This window comes from Rattus rattus, chromosome 7 (assembly GCF_011064425.1).
Source record: "Rattus rattus isolate New Zealand chromosome 7, Rrattus_CSIRO_v1, whole genome shotgun sequence".
NCBI classification, from domain to species: Eukaryota; Metazoa; Chordata; class Mammalia; order Rodentia; family Muridae; genus Rattus; species Rattus rattus.
In genome coordinates this window covers 98,499,590-98,519,046 of record NC_046160.1, presented here as the reverse complement: position 1 = coordinate 98,519,046, position 19,457 = coordinate 98,499,590, and the positions used below count along the sequence as shown (strand labels likewise).

General features: G+C 42.7%; 1 protein-coding gene across 1 annotated transcript in view; it reads left to right on the top strand.

Moving 5' to 3' along the window:
- The first annotated feature begins 10,572 nt into the window (after positions 1-10,572).
- Entpd5 (ectonucleoside triphosphate diphosphohydrolase 5 (inactive)) overlaps positions 10,573-19,457 on the top strand; it is a 32,276-nt gene continuing 23,391 nt past the window's right edge. The window contains exons 1-5 of the mRNA XM_032908121.1: positions 10,573-10,710; positions 12,111-12,183; positions 14,158-14,437; positions 15,882-15,961; positions 18,001-18,144. Of these exons, the coding sequence (XP_032764012.1) occupies positions 14,224-14,437; positions 15,882-15,961; positions 18,001-18,144 (438 nt within the window). The 5' untranslated portion in view covers positions 10,573-10,710; positions 12,111-12,183; positions 14,158-14,223. The remainder of the gene's footprint in view (positions 10,711-12,110; positions 12,184-14,157; positions 14,438-15,881; positions 15,962-18,000; positions 18,145-19,457) is intronic.

Genomic DNA, 19,457 nt, shown 5'->3' with positions numbered 1-19,457 from the left:
TCATTGTTAGAACACCCCCTCCCTCTCTCTAGGGAGACCTTAGTTACTAAGTCCTTAACTATAAGGTGAAGTCTTTGACCTCTAATTTTTCTTTTTCCCCCCACCTCACCCCCCAGGGGGCGAGTTAGTGGTAGTGGTTTATGTAGTTTGTAAATTTTGCGGTTAGAGTAAGCAAGTAGATTTGTTAAGAGACCTTGAAAACCCGACGGAACTTTCTGCTAGCGCGGCTATGGCTTATTTTGATTCTATTTCTGGTGCATTTCCCCTCTCTGTGTGACTTGCCGTGAACTCACGAGTAGAATCATCTCTACATAACGTACCTCCCCTTAGATGATAAGATGGAGATAATCCAGTGCTCTCAACCTTGGACCCATCTCTCCAAACCCTCACACTCTTTTGAGATCGAGCCTCACTATAGGTATTTCCCTGGGCTAGAACTCTCAAAGATCCTTTGCCTCTGAGTGCTGGAATTAAAGATGTGGATGGAGCCTGACAAGATTGCTTCTTAATATATGTATAGTACTTTAAAAATTTTTTTTTTCAAAACAGGATTCCTCCACGGAGCCTTGGCTGTCTCTGTAGACCAGGCTGCCCTGGAAATCACAGAGATCAGTCTGCTTCTGCCTCCCGAGTGGTGGGATTAAATGCGTAGGCCACCAGACTCAGGTGGCCGTTTTTTGTTTTGTTTTTTGTTTTGCTGTTGTTGTTGTTGTTTATTTTTATTTTTTTGAGGCAGCATCTAGTATGCAGCTCTGGCTTTCCCAGACCTCAAGGTGTAGACCAGGCTAGCCTTGAACTCATCTGCCGGCCTCTGCCTCCGGAGTGCTGGGATTCAAGGTGTGTACCACCACATTAGCTATGCACAGTGCTTTAAAGAACTTATAATTTACTGTGTTTTATCAAACATAAATAATGTTTTCGATATTTTAATAAAATTATATCATCTCAACTCTTTTTTGTGGTTGTTTTTGTTTATTTGTTTGTGTTTCTTTGAGACAGTGTTTCTTCATGTGTAGCCCTGGTTGTCCTGGAACTCTCTCTGTAGACCAGGCTGACCTAGAACTCTCAGAGATCCGCCTATCTCTGCCTTCTGAGTGCTGGGATAAAGGTGTGTGCCACCACCAACTGGGCTCATTTCACTCTTTTGTGAATGTTTTATAAATTGATTTTTTTTTTAGATTAAAACTTAAGGATGTAACTATATATCAATTTTTCAAGGTCTACCTAAATTTATTGATATTTCACAACCATACTCAAAAACTACTTTTTAAAAAAATTAAAATATAATAACATCCATTCCCCCTTCTTTTTGTTCCATTCAACTGCAACCAGTCCCTGTATCCCCATAGTACTTGCTTGCCTTCCTCTCTGTCTCCCTTCCTCTGTCTCCCTTCCTCTCTTTCTGATTCATATATATATATAATATATAATATATATATAATATATTATATATATATTCCAAATAAATACAGCCTGCTCAGTCCATACTATGTTACTTACTTGTTTGTATATGAGTTCAGGGCTTTCTAAACAAGATCTGATCAAGATGACACCAATAAACTTGTTAAATCTCACAGGGCCCCAATGCAACCCTAGACAAAGAACTATATAGGCAACTAAGGAATGCTGAGAGTGGGAGAAATAGTCTTCCCCAGGGAAGAGCCTCCCATTGGTTATTTAGTACCAGATGGTCAGCCATGAATATATATTTTAAAACTTGTAAATTTACTCTCTACATGAGTCTGTGTGTGTGTGTGTGTGTGTGTGTGTGTGTGTGTGTGTGTGTGTGTGTAAATATGATATGTGTGGGCAGATGAGTGTGTGTATGAATATGTTGTGTATGTGAAGTCTGTTCTCTCTGGGTTCTGGGAACTGAACTCAGGTTGTCAGGTTTGCATAGCAAGAACTCTTATTCAAGGAGCCATCTTGCCAACACCCTTGGAGAAAGGCCAGGATACTTCATTTTGGTAGTAGTTCTAGAAACTACACTGTTTTGAACCTCTGTATTCTCTACCAAAGAACTGGATATTGTTATTCAGTCAGCTTTTGACAAGAAGCAACTGATAGTACAGAGTATACAGTAGGAAGTTCCTGTTCAGACGCTTATTTGTTAGCATTTCCTTCTGGAATTGCTGGTGGGTAGCTTTACTGTTAAGTTTCAGGAAAATTCTTTGTTTTATGAGTTTGCTTTGTCTCCTTGTTGGGAATGTTAAATGCTTTTAAGACATAAGCTATTTAGTATTTTGTCGGTGGGGGCATGTTAACTTTCTATGTTCAACTTTTACAGTTCTTGGTTGACACAGAAATGAAGAGTGTCTTGACTGAATATTCAAGCAGAGGCCATCATTATGACCCTGGTAAGTAGAGTATAAATACAGCCATAGGAACCACCTCAGCTAGCTTAATGCTGAATTTGTACTTCAGATGCTTCTGCCTCTGGGTAGGATTTGTTTGTTTTATGTCATTCCTGAATTTGACCACCTTTTGCCAAAAGATACATATTTTCTTCTCTTTCTCAATGATTGTATTATTGTCAGATGTCAGTTCAGGATTATTTTGTATTAAAATTAATAGTATTTGTAATCTTTTCTCCAGGTGTTTTTATAACTTTAATCATTAGTTATCTGTGATTTTACTGGGTTTACTTAGAAAGTTTTACACCGAAAAAAGTTGTTAATTTTGTTTTCATGGAGCCTTTATAATCCTGTGTATATTACTATATAAACTATAAATAGAGAGGGGCTGAACAGTGTTTTTAAATATTATAGAAATGACACACTTTTATCCTACTTTTTATTCATTTATTATATATAAGTACACTGTAGCTGTCTTCAGATACACCAGAAGAGGGAGTCAGATCTCTTTACAGATGGTTGTGAGCCACCATGTGGTTGCTGGGAGTTGAACTCAGGACCTCTGGAAGAGCAATCGGGTGCTCTTAACCGCCGAGCCGTCTCTCCAGCCCTATCCTACTTTTTTTTTTTTTTTTTTTTTTTTATTAATGTTCTTTTTTTTTTTTTCATTTTTTTTTTCTTTTAAAGTTTTTTTTTTATTCCTTCCTTTAATTCTTTAAAGGTTTTTTGTGTTTCCTCTTTTTTTTTTTTTTGTCCTGCATTTCTTTTTTTTTTCGGAGTTGGGGACCGAACCCAGGGCCTTGAGCTAAATCCCCAACCCCCCTATCCTACTTTTTAATCACATGGAATTGCTTCTTTCCTTCTATTCTGGGCTCTGGGGATCCAAGTCAGGTCTGTGTACATACAGAATTCTATTAAATGGACATTATTTTGTGACGTGATTAGTTCCAGATTTAATCTCACTGATTAGATCCATTAAAATTCGCTGTTTTATTTATATATAAAATGTATTAGGGCTGGGGATGTAGCTTAGTAGGTAGATTGCTTGCCTGTCACACTGTAATCCCTGGGCTTGATCTCCAGCACTGGGTGTACTGGGTATAGTAATGCATGCCTGTAATCTCGGGACCAGAAAGTAGAAGCAGGAAAATCAGAAGATTGGGGCCATCCTTAGCTACAAGGATAAATGCCAGCCTAAGCTATATGAGAGCTTTTCTCAAAAACATTTATTCTCACAGATAATTATTACTAATTGACTGTTAGTTCTTTGTAAAATATCATATTTTTAGTAATTATTTCTTCCAATATAGCCACTAGCATAAACTAAAAGCTAATTCTTTAAGAAAAGTGACCCTGAAAAAAAGAAAGAAAGAAAAGTGACCCTGGGTAGGTGTGGTAGTGTATATCTTTAATCTCAGAGGAAGGAAGAGGAAGGTTGATCTTCGTGATTTCAAGTCCAGCCTGGTCTACATAGAGAGTTCAGGCTAGCCAGGGCCTTTCAAAAAAGAAAGGAGTGGGGAAAGAAGGAGAGACAGAGAGATATACAGGGATATAGGAGAGACAGAGAGATATACAGGGATATAGGAGAGACAGAGAGATATACAGGGATATATATATATATCCCTTATTATCTCTTATTCATGGAGCCATCTTGCCAACACCCTTGGAGAAAGGCCAAGATACTTCATTTTGGTGGTAGTTCTAGAAACTACACTGTTTTGAACCTCTGTATTCTCTACCAAAGAACTGGATATTGTTATTCGGTCAGCTGAATAACATATATATGTTTTTCATATCCTGCTTTCATATATATATGAACGAGAAAGAAGAGAGGAGAGACCCAAAAATTTGTTTGTACTTTCATGTCACAGATCCTACAAATACTCATCTGTTTAAGAAATATTGCCTGTCATAGTGCTCATACTCATAATACTAGCACTGTGGGGACTGAACAGGAGGGATTCATGAACCATTGTCTCAAAGACAAAGCAAAAAAAAATTCGAGTGTTTACTGCATACAAAGTACATTCCAAGCTCCCTATTAGACTACGGGGTATTTGAGAATAAAAGAATCCCTACCATAAAGGTACACACACACACACACACACTCACAATACACACACACACCCTCACACACACACACACAATACACACACACTCACACACACACAATACACACACACTCACACACACACTCACATACACACACTCACAATACACACATCACACACACACACTCACAATACACACATCACACACACACAATACACACACACTCACAATACACACATCACACACACACACACTCACAATACAAACATCACACATACACTCATACACACACACTCACAATACAAACATCACACACACACTCACAATACAAACATCACACACACTCACACACACAATACACACACACTCACACACTCACAATACACACATCACACACACGCTCACACACACACACCATCCATAAATAAATAAATAAATAACTCACTCTGATTTTAAGTCATAACTAAGGGGTGAGCGTTTGAGACAGGGTCTTGAGATGCCCACAGTGGCACACATCTACAAGGAGGGTAGTAGATCTCTATGAGTTCAAGCCCAGCCTGGTCTATGTAAGAGATCCTTTCTCAAATAGTTAAATAAAAGTTAAAAATTAACGAAAAGGATATAAAAAGAACTTAGAATGTCAGAAGTGTGTCTCTTATCCCGCATATTAAAGTCAACAGCTTATGACTTGAGGGCCATACCTGTGCTTGCTTTAACTTATATTACTGAGTTGTTGGTTGGTGGGGGGAGTGGTGATATTTTTAGATTTTTTTTTCTTTCTTTTTTTTTTTTCCCCCGGAGCTGGGGACTGAACCCAGGGCCTTGCGCTCGCTAGGCAAGCGCTCTACCACTGAGCTAAATCCCCAACCCCATATTTTTAGATTTTAATGGGAGTAAATTGTCACCATATAAAACCCAGCAAGTTTTATAAACCTGTGCTTTTAGATTATCCTTTAAAGGATTACATGTATTGATTTAGTAGGGGTGGGTGTGGGAGTCTATGTGCCCTGATGTGGCTGTGGAATTAAAGAATTACTTGGGGAGTCTGTTCTCATTCTGGCCAGATTTGGCAGCCATGCCCTAAAGTGGGCCGTCTCACAGCAGAGCTTATCTTCGGAGAGTTACATAGAAACATGGGCCCTGTGTTCCATTATCACACCCATCAGTGGAAATGGTGAAACAAAAACAGACAGACAAAACCCCCAAACCTATCCCTTTAGTGAATAGTGTTCTCCAGTTTACCACCATCCCGATCACGGCCTTTTGTTCTAGGTAGACTCTCACTGAGGTATTTGAGTTTGTAACCTCTGCTGTAGACAGGGAGAAGGTGATAAACATTTTTATGTATTTATTCAATAAGCAGTTCAGTAAGCATGTGTGAGGTCGCTCAGAGTTAAGTAGTTACTGTTAGAGAAGCGTGAGCCCCTGCTGCGCAAGTTCTCTGAGTAGAAGTTGTGAGAGGAGTGTCTTAGGAAGATGGTAGATCCAGATTTCAGAATAGCATCAATGGTGTCCGACAGACCAGTTAGGGACCATGATAGTTCAAGTCTGAAGTAATAAGGACCAGAATTTAGTTATCCGTGGAACTAGGAGGAAGAAGGAAGAGAGGGGAAGGATGTTGGGCTTTTTTTGTGTTTTTTTTTTTCTTTTCTTTTCTTTTTTTCGGAGCTGGGGACCAAACACAGGGCCTTGTGCTTGCTAGGCAAGCGCTCTACCACTGAGCTAAATCCTCAACCCCACGGAAGGATGTTGTTAATGTAGACTTGATAAGAATGCTGACTATAGGGCTGGAGAGATGACTCATTGTTTAAAAGCACTGACTGCTCTTCCAGAGGTCCTGAGTTTAATTCCCAGAAACCACCAGGCTCAAAAACATCTGGAATGGGATCTGATGCCCTCTTCTGGTGTGTCTGAAGATAGCTACTCATCATATATATATTAAATAAACAAAAAATCTTTAGAAAAAAGAATGTTGAATATAGACAGCAAGAAAGAATAAAGTTAAAAACATAAACAGTTTGTGTTTCCTGTGAGGAAAGATGTGGTGTTCCTGAAAAAGTGGGAGATCAGCCAAAGGATTTGTTCTCTCTTTGTAGAGGTGTGGATAAAGCTGGAGGGCTGCTGTGCAAGTGCCAGATTAAGGTAGCTCTGGTTCTGAATTACTGTCTTGGGGTAAATGCAATTTAATTTTTGATTATTTGTGTGTGTTTGTGTCTGTCTGTCTCTCCATGGTATGTATACATGAGTACAGGTGCCTGAGGAGGCTAGGGATGTCAGATTCTTTGGAATTGGAGTTATAGGCAATTGTGAGCCTCTGAGAAGTCAACTCAAACTTGGTTCCCCTGCAAGAACTGCAGAGGATTTTAACTGCTGAGTTATCTCTCCAGTCAGTCTCTCTCTCTCTCTCTCTCTCTCTCTCTCTCTCTCTCTCTCTCTCTCTCTCTGTGTGTGTGTGTGTGTGTGTGTGTGTGTGTGTGTGTTTAAATCCTAGTACGTCCTAGGATTCTAAGGGATGCCAGAAGTGTTTATTGTTAACAAAGTGTCAGACAGAAAGCTTCCATTGAAGAACTGGTGTGATATGGCTCAGGTATATAAGGTTATGACCTGGTGCTTGTTGTGCAAGCATGAAGACCTGAGTTTGGATTCCCAGCATCCACTCAGGAAGCCAGGCATGGAAGTACATACCGCTGCCCTCTAGTGCTGTCAAGTAGAAACAGACAGGTCACAGGGCCTTGCTGGCAGTCATTCTACCTCAAACAGTGAGTTCTGCAGTCAGCAAAAGACCCTGTCTCAATAAAGTGGGAAGGCTTCCCCTCTGACTTCCCCCTGCATGCACACTGAGGTGTGTGCACACACGTGAACATGTGCACTGAGGGGCATATGTTCCCACAGCCAAATTTTAGTATATGCTAGACTCGGGCACTGATCTGTTCAGGGCTGTGTAGGGTTACATCATGGACCCTGTCTCCAAAATCAAGGTTCTGAGCCCTGTATATGTTTTCCTCTATGCTCTTACTTGTGAGAAAGTTTAATTTATATGTGAGGGACAGTGAGAGATTCACAATAATAAATGATAAAATAGGGTAAATAGAACTATGCTTTGATAAGAGGATATTTGAAAGTTATGAATTGTTCATTTTTAGAATTTTCCAGTTAAGTATATTTTCCAACAGCAATTATCTGTGAATAATTGAAATTTTGTTAGGCAAAACCAAGGATAAAGGGACTGCTGTAAATACCTCCCACAGTAAATATGAGTTTATGAGGTAGAGACAGCTTATCACCTCATATTTCTCTATATTTATTTATTGGGGCAGTATAAACCCCTCTCCAATTAATGGTGTATTCTTATCTAAAAGACTGTTTCTTCATGCATGGCTAAGAAAAGACCTTGTGATTGTGAGGGAGGGGGAGCAGCTGTCTCTGGAAGGTAATTATTGTCCTTACTCAGTCAAACCTAAACAATGGAGAATGAAGGCGTGTACTGCCACGTTCATTTGATATAAAACCCACACAGTTTCATTGTACAGAATGAGCCTTATGGGCCCTAGTGGTCTGTGTCTAACGCTGTTCTGATGGGAATCAGATACAGAAGGAAGGAGTCTGAGTATAAGAAGGAACTTTACATTTGTTGTATCTACCAGCACTTCGATTCTAAGCCTTTACTGGGAGTTAGAGGACGATTTGAGGATTGGAGGAGTTTATGAAGAAGGGGGGATCTTAAAGAACTGTGTTCACTACCCTTCTGATGGCCGTGTGCTCTGACTAGTGTGGTGAGGTTTGGGCTGGGCTTTTGGGGCAGAGAGCTTTCCCTGACCCCCAGTGTGAGACGAGTCACCTCACTTGGAAAGTCTGACTGTTTGCTCTTGCTCTGTTTCCATTTACACAGATTTAAAAATAACTCCTTGCTGATGCTGTGATAAAAATTGATTTTTTCATTAAGCCTTTTTATTAGTTTTATTGGTATTTTAAATGACACGTGGTTAAGTGTTTTTGTGATTTTCAAAGCTGTGTTGGCTGTCAGTCTTAACCCTTTCTACCAAATAGCTCTTCAACACACCATTAATCTACCATTCTGTGGTTAGAAACACGTTTATGTAATTTTATATTTATCCTCTGAGTATTTAGTTTCAGTAGATTGTTCAATTATTTACCAACAGAAATAGTGACTTACATATTTTTTTACTCTTTCAGAAATGTACCTGACTTTTATTTGAAATTTTTAATTTGGTTTTGGTAATAGAAATGAGCAGAATATTGTATGACATGAAGTTTTAAAAATGGATTTTTTTAAGTAATAGGATGAGATTATCAACATAAAGTAGAAAACTATAAGGGATTTTAAAAAGCAGTATCACATTTTTACCAATTTTCTTCTTTTTATGACCTTTTTGTTTTTATGTAACTCTGGAACTTCCTAGGCTGACCAGGAGCTCAGAGAGGGAGTCCTAGTGAGACCTTGGGGGTTCGCTCTGTCTCCACTGCGTGCTCCCTTAGTCCATTGGGCTGTATCTCTGGTGCCTAGGGTGTCGATGGGTATCATCCAAGCCCACATGCTTCAGATAAGAAGTATTCCAAGGCTCTGACCCTTGGCATTAGTTATCTCCTGCCCTAGATGAGGCTTTATTTACTGCTGAACTCTCCCACACTTACCTTATTAGGTCTACCTCCCTTTTGCTTAGTGTGGCCTTGGCCATGTGTAGTCTTATAGTTAAGTTTATTATTCAAAACTGTTATCCGAGTTGCATTTTAAACTTGCCCTATGCTTAATGTTTAACCTGGTTAAAGACAGCTTTGCTCTGGCCTCAGATAAATTGGCACTAGGCTGGTTTCTGAGTTACTGTCTTCAGAACTTTAGGTGGACTTCTCTCGTCTTTCCTACCTTTTTCTGTTGTTTTCAATTGTTGGCAAAATTACCATAGGGTGTCACCATGGGACCATAAAGGAAAAGCATGCCTGTTCCTTTAACAGTCTGAGATAGTGTCTCCAGAATGACTTCTCACATTTGTCCTCTTTAGTCTGAAACACCCATGCTTTTTAGGCATACATTTCCCATGAGTCACCTCTTTAGGTTAATGCCTTCTTTTGACTCAGGATCTGCCTTGGCCCTTCATCCTTTGAGAAACCTCCCATTCAGCTCCTACCCCCATCTTTCCCCTTCTAACAGTCACCAACTCTCACCCCTCCTGGCACCTTGCACACATTTCTGCCAGAGAACTTATCCCAACACCTTGTAGCCCTTAGTGTACCCATGTTTCCCATAAGTTTCCTCACTAAAACTGATGACCTTCATAGATCTATGCTCTAACGTGATGCCTGACACCAATGCCCAGCTTTCTAGAGTCCAATCCAGGAATGGAAACTGTCTTTAACTTTTCCACCCTTTAATATAAAAACAACCACAGGGGCTGGAGAGATGGCTCAGTGGTTAAGAGCACTTTTTGCTCTTATAGAGAGCCTATATTTGGGTCCTGGTGCCCATGTGGTGGCTCCTGGCCATCTGGAACTTCAGTTTCATCAGTGCCCTCTTTTGGCCCTCTTGGAAACCCACAAACACATGGCAGCCACAGGGTTGGCACATACACATAAGTAAAAAATAAAATCTTCAAAAAAACAAGGGGTTGGGGATTTAGCTCAGTGGTAGAGCGCTTGCCTAGCAAGTGCAAGGCCCTGGGTTCGGTCCCCAGCTCCAAAAAAAAAAAAGGAAGGATTTCTTTTTATTTACTTATTTTTGTTGTTTGTTCTGAGGCAAGATCTCATTACTTAGCTCATGCTGGCCTTGAACTGACAGTTATCCCTGGGTGATTTCAGACTTGCAATCCTCAAGCAAGCCTCCCATATGCTCAGACACAGGCCTATTCTACCAAGTCGCTCTAGAATTTAATTCCTAAGAGACCTCTGCCCTATGGGACATTGGTGCCAAACACCTTTAATCCCAGCACTGGGGAGGCAGAAGTAGAAGGTTCTCAGAGTTCAAGGCCAGTTTGGTCTACAAAGCTCCAGGACAGCCAGAACTACACAGAGAAACCCTGTCTGGCAGGGAGGGGGACTTCTGCCATTCTGATGGTTAGAATTTAGCAATTATAAAAGTAAATAAATCAATCATGAATGCAGAAAAAAGGTGGAGACCTTAGGAGTGGAAGATAAAGAGGCGAATGACTTAGCAAAATCTACACAGCTACAAAGTAGCACAGGGTGACTCATTTGTGAGGCAAGGCTTGATTCAGGGCTCGACAAGGAGCAAAGAGCAAAGGCAAGCCACAGTGGACTCACGCACTCACAGCAAACAGGCAGACAGGAGCTGGTGAGTACCTGAGGGAGCCCGGCCTCTTGCGTTGAAGTCTCCCGTATTCTAGAGGGCATGGAGGACTGGGGAATAAGCAAAATGTGAGGTTCTAGAAGGCTAGGCACGGGGACTAGTGTTTCATCTGGTTATAAATGGTTGCCACACTGAGGAGGTCAAGGCCGGAGGATCTGAGTTAGAGACCTTAGCGGAATGCAAACAAACCCAAACCACCTTTGAAAAGCTCGGGGCAGGAGGTGGGAATACCAGAGCTGGTACCGAATATTTAAAACAATAGAAGGGGCTGTGTTGGGGGAGAAGAGAATGAGCAGGAGATTGTTGAAGAGAACAATCCTGAAAAGAGTGGACTTAAATCTATTGTTTTATTCTCCCCAGTCTGTAAAAAGGAAAACAACTGTCTACATTATTTTGAGTATTGTACAGAACTTGATGCATTTGGACAGCATGAAACCTTTGTGTAGTCCACACATCTGGGGAAATAGTCTGTCCTTGGCTGCGGGGAATCATGTTCTCCAGCATGGGGTGATTAATCCTTTGGGAAAAAGTCAAGCTCCTATTCTGTGTTAAATGGACCTAGAGCCTGAGCTGTTAGGTCCGATTTTATCTCTTCAGAGTATTTATCCAGTGCCTGCTGTATATTATCAGTGTTCTAGCAATAAATACATCAGAAGCAAAACTAAAAAAAATCCCTGTGGATGGGTAGCTCACCTGGGGACAGAGAGGAGGAACATGGAGATAGTAGAGCAGTGTGCTGGAAGGAAGAAAGCACCATGGGAAGAGTAAAGGACAGGCACTGAGAAAGTGAGTGAAGGCTGTTGAAAGGTGACTGAGCCAGCCGTGCAAGCAGGTCACAGGAAATGCGGAGCCCTCCTATGAATTCCACATCACAAGCCCTTCTAACACCCGTCTTCAAAGTGACCAAACTTAAAGCAACAGGAGACTGCAAGTGGTGTTAGAAGGCAGGTCCTGAGGGCAGAGGGCATCTGTGTGTCCACTTGCTTTCTTGTAAACCCTTTATCTGACCTTCTACTTACACAAGTATGACTCTGCAGTTTCTCACTCCATGGAAACAGATACTGCATGTGTTACCCCCTTTCAATCTCTTCTGGAAGAAACAAAGGTTTACTTAATGTAATGTTTGCTGGACTGGTTTACGGAAGTTACAGTAATCTAGAAAATCTGAGTGACCCTTAAAGGAGTTGAGTGACAGATTAAGAAAGCTGCTGCGTGGGTTTTTCAAAGAGAAGAGGAACCAAGTGTTAAGCAAAATCAGAAACAGCCAGGCATGGTGGTGCCTGCTGTTAATTACAGCATCCGGACTTGGAGGCAGGTTGGTCTCTTAGAGTTCAAGCCCAGCTAAGATTACATAAGAAAACCTAAAACAGCATTTCTGCTTTCAGCTTTTTAAATTGGCCTACAAGACCAGCCTACTTGCTATAAAAGAAGAATCCACCAAAGGGAGGGCTTTACAGAGTGAGTACAAATGGGGCCAGGCAGCTGCCCTTTCTGTGGTTAATTGCTTGGGATGGAGTTTTCTTTGTTTGGGATTCTGAAGGATTAACAATTCTCATTGTTTCTTTCCCTACATAATAGCTTTCATTCTTGGCCATAGGATAGAAGCTGAACCTTGGTGTTTAAATAGATATTCAAACTGCCCTCGTAGTATGTTAGTATAACTCTAGTTCTTTCAAATACTTTTAAACTGCAAGTGCAGTTAACTTCCATCTGCCTTACTTTATGTAAGGAGAGAGTGTTTTAATCAAACCCTAGATGGCTAACAAAGGAGAGAAATCATGGACCTGTATGCATACTCCAGATATACCAAGGGTTCTATCTAAAGATAGAGGCCCGGGCAATAACTCTGGTCCCATCTTGTGAATTAACCAACCGTTGTGACTTAACACAAAAATGCAGAAATGAAAGTGGAATCAGAAGACTGTTTGGAATAAATCTATAATAACCAACTAAGCAGGACTTAACCAACCACTGGAGGATAGCTGTCAGGAAGACACGACCTAACGCTGAGATGGCTGGAGATGTCCAGCGTCATCTCTTGGTTGTCACAGTAGATATACTGGGCAGAGGGGGAGCATCTAGTGAGTGTAGACCAGAGCGACTGCTAAACAACCTGCTCTACACAGGACAGCTTATGACTAGGAACGGCAGCCAGAGGGCAGTGCTCAGGCTCAACTCTAGTTCACGTTACAGGTTAGGCCAGCTACAAATCACCAAAACGCCATGCCCTGTCCGTTTGTTTTCCATTTAGTGTCTATCTAGGGAAAAAAAAGAGCAATGTTTAAAGCAACCAGGAAGACTTGGTTCCATTATTCTACTGAATGCTACTATTTGGTGTTTGGGCTTTTTCAAGCGAGATTTATTTTACTTTAATTGTGTGTGTTGGGTGAGTATGTGCATGAGGGTGTGGGATCCTCTGGATCTGGAATTAGTGGTCAAAGCTACCCTCTGTGAGTGCCGGGAACTGAACTCAGGTCCTCTGTAAGAGCAGGGCGTGCTCTTAACCTCTGAGCCATGTCTCTGGCGCTGCTAATGAGGTTTTCATCAGAGATTTCAAGGACATTCACAACTTCCTTTAATGGCTTCAATCATTATGATGGAAGGAAAGTTTCTCGTACATTTTTAGAATGTCAATAATAACAACAGTGATAATGACAAATCCATTGTCTCCTCCCATTCCCCATGTCCGTCTAGAGGAAGATTAGAAGATAGTATTAAAAAAAATCAACCTTTAAACAATACCCTATCGTTTTAAAACACAAAACCATATAGGGAAGAAAATGGAATACTTGCCGCATCTCGCCTTACGGATGAGGCTGTGGAGGCTCCGGGGTTAGGGAAAGTTCCAGTCTGGACTTCCTGATAGACCGAATAGTTGTGCTCACTCCACTGCATCCAATGTCTTCGTGCTGCGTTTCTCAGAGCCTGTGCCATCTAACCTCTACCACACACAGTTCAAAGCAAATGGCTACCTAACACAGCACTGTCTTCATCCTTTCTGAGGGCACATTTCATATTACGGTTGCTTGGGCCAGCTGTGGTGGTGCACACCATCAATCCCAGTCCTTGGGAGGCAGAAGAAGGGGGTCTCTGTAGGTCTGTGGTCAGCCTGGTCTACAGAGTGAGTTCTAGGACAGCCAGAGCTACATAGACTGTCTCAGCATACACCTTTGAGAGCCTACATTCAAAACTAGGTGTGGGAAAATATACTTTAAATCCCAGTTTCCTCTTGGAATCAGATACTCCTCAGAAGAGGGGCCTAAGAGCCTCTGCTGCCCTGGTTGAGCTTGTTGTACTGGTTATCAGGTTCCAGAAGGAACACCTTGGAGAGGATAGGATTTCTATAAGGAGTTTATTTGTTGGTGGTTTGTTTGTTTAGCATAGGTTAACTGTAAAAGCCAGTCAACATACTGTGTATCTTTGTCCCTGAAGCCTCCACAGGGGTGTGAGCAGCACTGCTTCAGCAACAGAGCCTTAGGTCCACATCGTGGGAAGAGTATGGCCGCTTCCTGGGCGTCCGTCTTCATGCTGATCATAGCCTATGTTGGCGGCACTGTCTTCTACAGAGAACAGCAGACTTGGTTTGAAGGTGTCTTCTTGTCTTCCATGTGCCCCATTAATGTCAGTGCCGGCACCTTTTATGGAATCATGTTTGATGCGGGCAGCACTGGAACTCGGATTCATGTTTACACCTTTGTGCAGAGAACATCAGGTGAGCACCTATGGGGCCCTTCGCAGTCTGCACGAGTCTGCACCTTAGCATCTTCTCCCAGAAACAGGCGCTGAGTCTGCTGTGTGGGTTAGAGACCCTTCTAGCTGTTGGATTAGTTAGAGATGTAACTGAACACGTAGCTTGTTTAGTGTGGAATTAAGAGAGACTTGGGGACAGACTGGGGCTTAGTTCAGTTGGTAGAACACTTGCCTAATATTCACAAAGCCCTGGGTTCGAGCCACAGTACCACATAAACCGTGCATGGAAGCACTTGGGGGAGGTGAAAGCAGGAGAATCAGGAGTTCAAGGTCACTCACAACTACATAGGATATTTAAGATCAGTGTACAGTACAAGATGTCATACCAAGCCCAACTCCTCCCCTGAGGATGCTCGAGTGCTGCTGCAACACCACTGTGAGAAGTCAGGGCAAAGTCCAAAGTGTGAGCTCCACAGTGGTTCTCAGGTCTTCTCTCTGGGTACCTGTGTGCTGTCTACTGCCATTCTTAATTCTGAGATTCCTGGGGTTTGAACTCATTCAACCTAACCGTGTTATGCCTGTCTGGTAATAAGATCCCACATGCCTTACAAAAACAGGCATTGTCTCAAAAGAGGAAAGGGGGAGTTTTGGTCCAAGTATACCTGTAATTTGTCCTTCATCTTCTCTAATGGTTAATACCCAAAGGTCCAGAATATCATGAATGTTGGCAGTGATTCTGGGCAGAAGCATCCCTACAAGTTTTCACTGCCGTCCTTGGAAAGGGACTGAGGGGTTCTTGAAGACTAACTTTCTGAATAATCTGGAAAGCTCAAGGAGCTACAATTCAGGTTGTGTAGGGAGTTCAAGGCCAGTTTGGGCCACATATTGAAACCCTGTCTCAAAAGTTTACTAACAGTTTAAACAAATACAGGGTTGGGGGAAGGCAGTAAAAGCTAGAGTCCCAACAGAGACACAGTAACAGGGCCTCGAGGGCTGCATGACAGCGTGTGTTCTCCTCCCTAACAGTGCTGCAGAGCACTCGGCAGATCAGGGCGACCTCACAGGGAGCAGCGCTGGACAGACTGTTAATCTATTTTTTTTTTTTTTTTTTTTTTTTTTTTTGTTTTTTTTTTTTTTCGGAGCTGGGGCCCGAACCCAGGGCCTTGCGCTTCCTGGGCAAGCGCTCTACCACTGAGCTAAATCCCCAACCCCCTGTTAATCTATTAAACCATAGACCAATGTTGAGATTAGCATCTGAAGCAGTCCACTATCTGATAATCATCCCCTCTTCTTCCTCCTCCTTCCTTTCCTCTCTTCCTTCCTTCTTTCCTTCCTTCCTTTCTTTTTTCTTTCCCTTCTTTTCTTTCTTTCTTTCTTTCTTTCTTTCTTTCTTTCTTTCTTTCTTTCTTTCTTCCCTCATCCATCTGTCTGTTTGTCTGTCTGTCTGTCTTCCATGGACAAAATAGGACAGCTCCCCTTTCTGGAAGGTGAAATTTTTGATTCTGTGAAGCCGGGACTTTCTGCTTTTGTGGATCAACCCAAACAGGTGAGTCTTCGGATTCGATGGCCTTTGTTCTCATTTGATGGATGGGAGGGAGCAAACCCAGGGGGAGGGCTCTGTGCCTGAGCTTTGTCCGAGGACTTCGTTTTTATTTGAGACAGCATCTCACTAAGTTGGCATGGCTGGCTTTGAATTCACTCACTGGCATAACAAGGTCTTATGATTGTGATCCTACTGCCTCAGCCTCTTGACTAGCTGCGACTAGGCCAACAGAACCAGACCTGAGACATCAATTTGGTGTTTAGGGGTCTGAGTCTTGGTAAGCCTACAACACCCCCGCCGTTAAACATCTCCTGGTGTTCAGGAGTAACGCTGATGGGACATGAGGTAATTTCCCTCCTTAGTGGCTAGTCTTCTGAATGACCATAACCGTGTACCCCAGACTCAACAAGGAGCAGGTAGAAGGCTGCAAAGTAGATCTGTGGGGCTGAGCAGATGCCTCCCTGAGCAAGAGCGAGCACTGGCTGTGCAAGTGTGAGGACCTGAGCTCTGATGCCAACTCCCCGTAAAAAGCTGGCCAGAGCATTGCGTGAGTGCTTGAACCAAAGTTCACCGGGACCAGAGCCAGGAGCATTGCCGGCCTTGCCAGCTGCCGGAGGAGGAAGGTGTGGTGATTGATACCTGCAATCCTAGCACTCGGGAGGCTGAGGCAAGAAGATTATTACCAAGAGTCGGAGCCCAGCTTTGGCTGCATACTGAAGTAGTGTTGCCTTTGTCTCGCTCTGACATCTGAGAGACCTTGTCCCAAACAATCACGTTTACAAACAGGACAGTGTGAGCTTAAAGGGCTGAGATGAATTTTCTCATGATGGCTGAGCAGGTGGGCTGTCAGGTGTGGTAAGGGCTGAACTGTTGAGAGCAGTCCGTTAGCAGAAGATGGTCTGACTTTTAGGAAGGGTGACTGTATTGTGCTTGCTAAGGGGAGAGTGTGGTGGCTCACACCTGTCACCTTAGCATTCTGGAGGCTGAGGCAGGAGGATCAAGAGTTGAAGGTTAGCTCCAGCTACGTAATGACTTTGACTCAAAAGGTAGGGGTGCTTGTTGTCAGGATGAAGTTTCTCTTAGGAAATACTGGGTTCAAACCCTTTTCATTGTTTTTATGGGTATGGGTGTTTCCCTACCCATCTGTCTGTGCATCATGTACATACAGTATCTGTGGTGGACTGGAGTTGCAGACACTTGTGAGCTGCCATGTGTGTGTTGGGAATCAAACCTGGGTCCTTACAAGAGCAGCCAATGCTTTTGACCACTGAGCTATCTCTCCAGCTCCAAAACAATCCGAAATAATAGTTCTAAATAGTCGTAGGTTAATGGTGTGCTGTGTGCCACGCGTGCTGGTATTTGTGATAGTAAAAAAGAAAAAGAAAGAAAGAAAAGAGAAAAGAAAGAACCAGGCTGAAGAGATGGCTGAGCAGTTAAAAGCACTTCCAGAGGTCCTGAGTTCAATTCCCAGCAACCACATGGTGGCTCATGACCATCTGTAGTGGGATCCAATGCCCTCTTCTGGTGTGGGTGAAGACAGCCACAGTGTATTCTTAAAGAAAAAAAAAACAAAAACAAAAAAGAACCTACCACACTATGTCCAAGAGATTATATAACAGCTACGGCTAGCATGTTGTGAGCACTGAGCCTCATCCAGTGTCCACAGCAGCTTGGTGACAATGTGAGACACACCTGCCAACCCCTACCTAGAACACCGAGCCCTGGGAAGCTGAGTAACCCACATAGATCATGGCCTGCAAGCAAGCTCTGTGGCTCCGGCTCTTGCGTTCTCTGTCTAACTTTCTGGCTTAAGTCTAATTTACAGAAACATAAAACCATAGTCGTTCAAATGACAGCTCTGCAAAAGAGATGGGTTCTCCTTTGAAATGTCCCACTTCTCTAGGTTCTGCTTCTGAAGAACAGAGAGGTCGGCGTACTCATTCCACCAGATGACTCGTATTGCTCCCTGCCTCCCCCTTGCATGAATGGACCAGTGCTGCTAAGCGGGCTGCCATTGGTTGACGGGGCTCTCTCTTTCAAAGGGTGCTGAGACTGTTCAAGAACTCTTAGAGGTGGCCAAGGACTCAATCCCCAGAAGTCACTGGAAGCAGACGCCAGTGGTTCTGAAGGCAACGGCTGGACTGCGATTGCTGCCAGAACAGAAAGCCCAGACTCTGCTCTTGGAGGTGACTTTTGAATCTGGATCTTGGTTAATGCTGTCTTTCTTTTAAGGAGCCCTTTGGAGTGACAACTGCTTTCAGTGACCCACCATTGCTCAGTCATTGTGGTGACTGGGATAGTAACTAGTCATTTCCATCTTAAATTATCACCCTTGAATGTAAAGCGTTTCTCCCCAAAGGTTCAAAGTATTCCCTTCTATGATGTTTTTATTGCTTTGTTTGTTTGTTTGTATTTGTGTGTGTGCACTCACGTGTGCCACAGCACAACATGGAGGTCAGAGGACAACTTACAGTCCATCCACGCTTCCAACCAAGTGGATCCCGGGGATCAAACTCAGGTCATCAGGCTTGGCAGCAAGTGCCTTTTCCCACTGAGCCATTTTGCCTGCCCCCCAACATATTCAACAGGTATAATATAGAAGTGGCTTAAATAAACTCTACCAAAGGAAAGGTATGTACAGTGAAGGACGTCTACTTAGGGCTGGGGAGATAGCTCAGTAAGATGCTTGTCACACACACGTGAGCACCCGGGTTCGATCCCCGGCACACACATGAAAACTCAGGCATGGTGGAGAGGGGATCCCTGGGGCCAGTTGGCCAACCAGCATAGCCTAATCAGTGAACCACAGGTCCCGGTGACAGACCTTGAGAAAGGAAACTCCTTACATTTCTCCTTACTTTTCATACAAATAGAATTACACAGTTTACAGTCTCCAGTTTTGTAGGTTTGCTTTTTTCTTCTCTCAGATAAAATGTTTGAAATATTTTTAAAAACATTGTCCTTCAAATAAAAAAATTAAGTCTAGTTTTTCAAACTTAATATCATAATTTATTGTCCATACTTATATAATAAACATATTACAGGATTTCATGTTGTGAAGAGCAGTTATAGGGAGAATCTCATTATAGTGAAAACAAATCACAGCAGAGTGGGGTTCCGCCCTCTAAACCAAGGCCACCACCTAAGCCATGTTCTCGTCCCAGTTTGAGGTGAGTGGTAAGCACGGTCTGGTTGTCAACAGCTTTTCTTTGACTCTCAGCACCGAGGGTGTAAGTCCCTTGTCCGACATCAGGCATCCTAGCATGTTTGTGAGAATTCAGATCCCAACTCTTATTTAAAAGCTTTTTCTGTAGACGTATTTATTTTTATTTTATGAGTGTTTTACCCATGTGCATTTCTGTGTACCATACACATGTCTGGTACCTGTGAGGTGAGAGAGGGAGTTAGAGCCCTTGAAACTAAAGGAATGGATTGTTGTGACACACAGCGGGGGTAATGAATATGGAGCCCAGGTTGTCTGCAAGAGCAACAAGTGCTC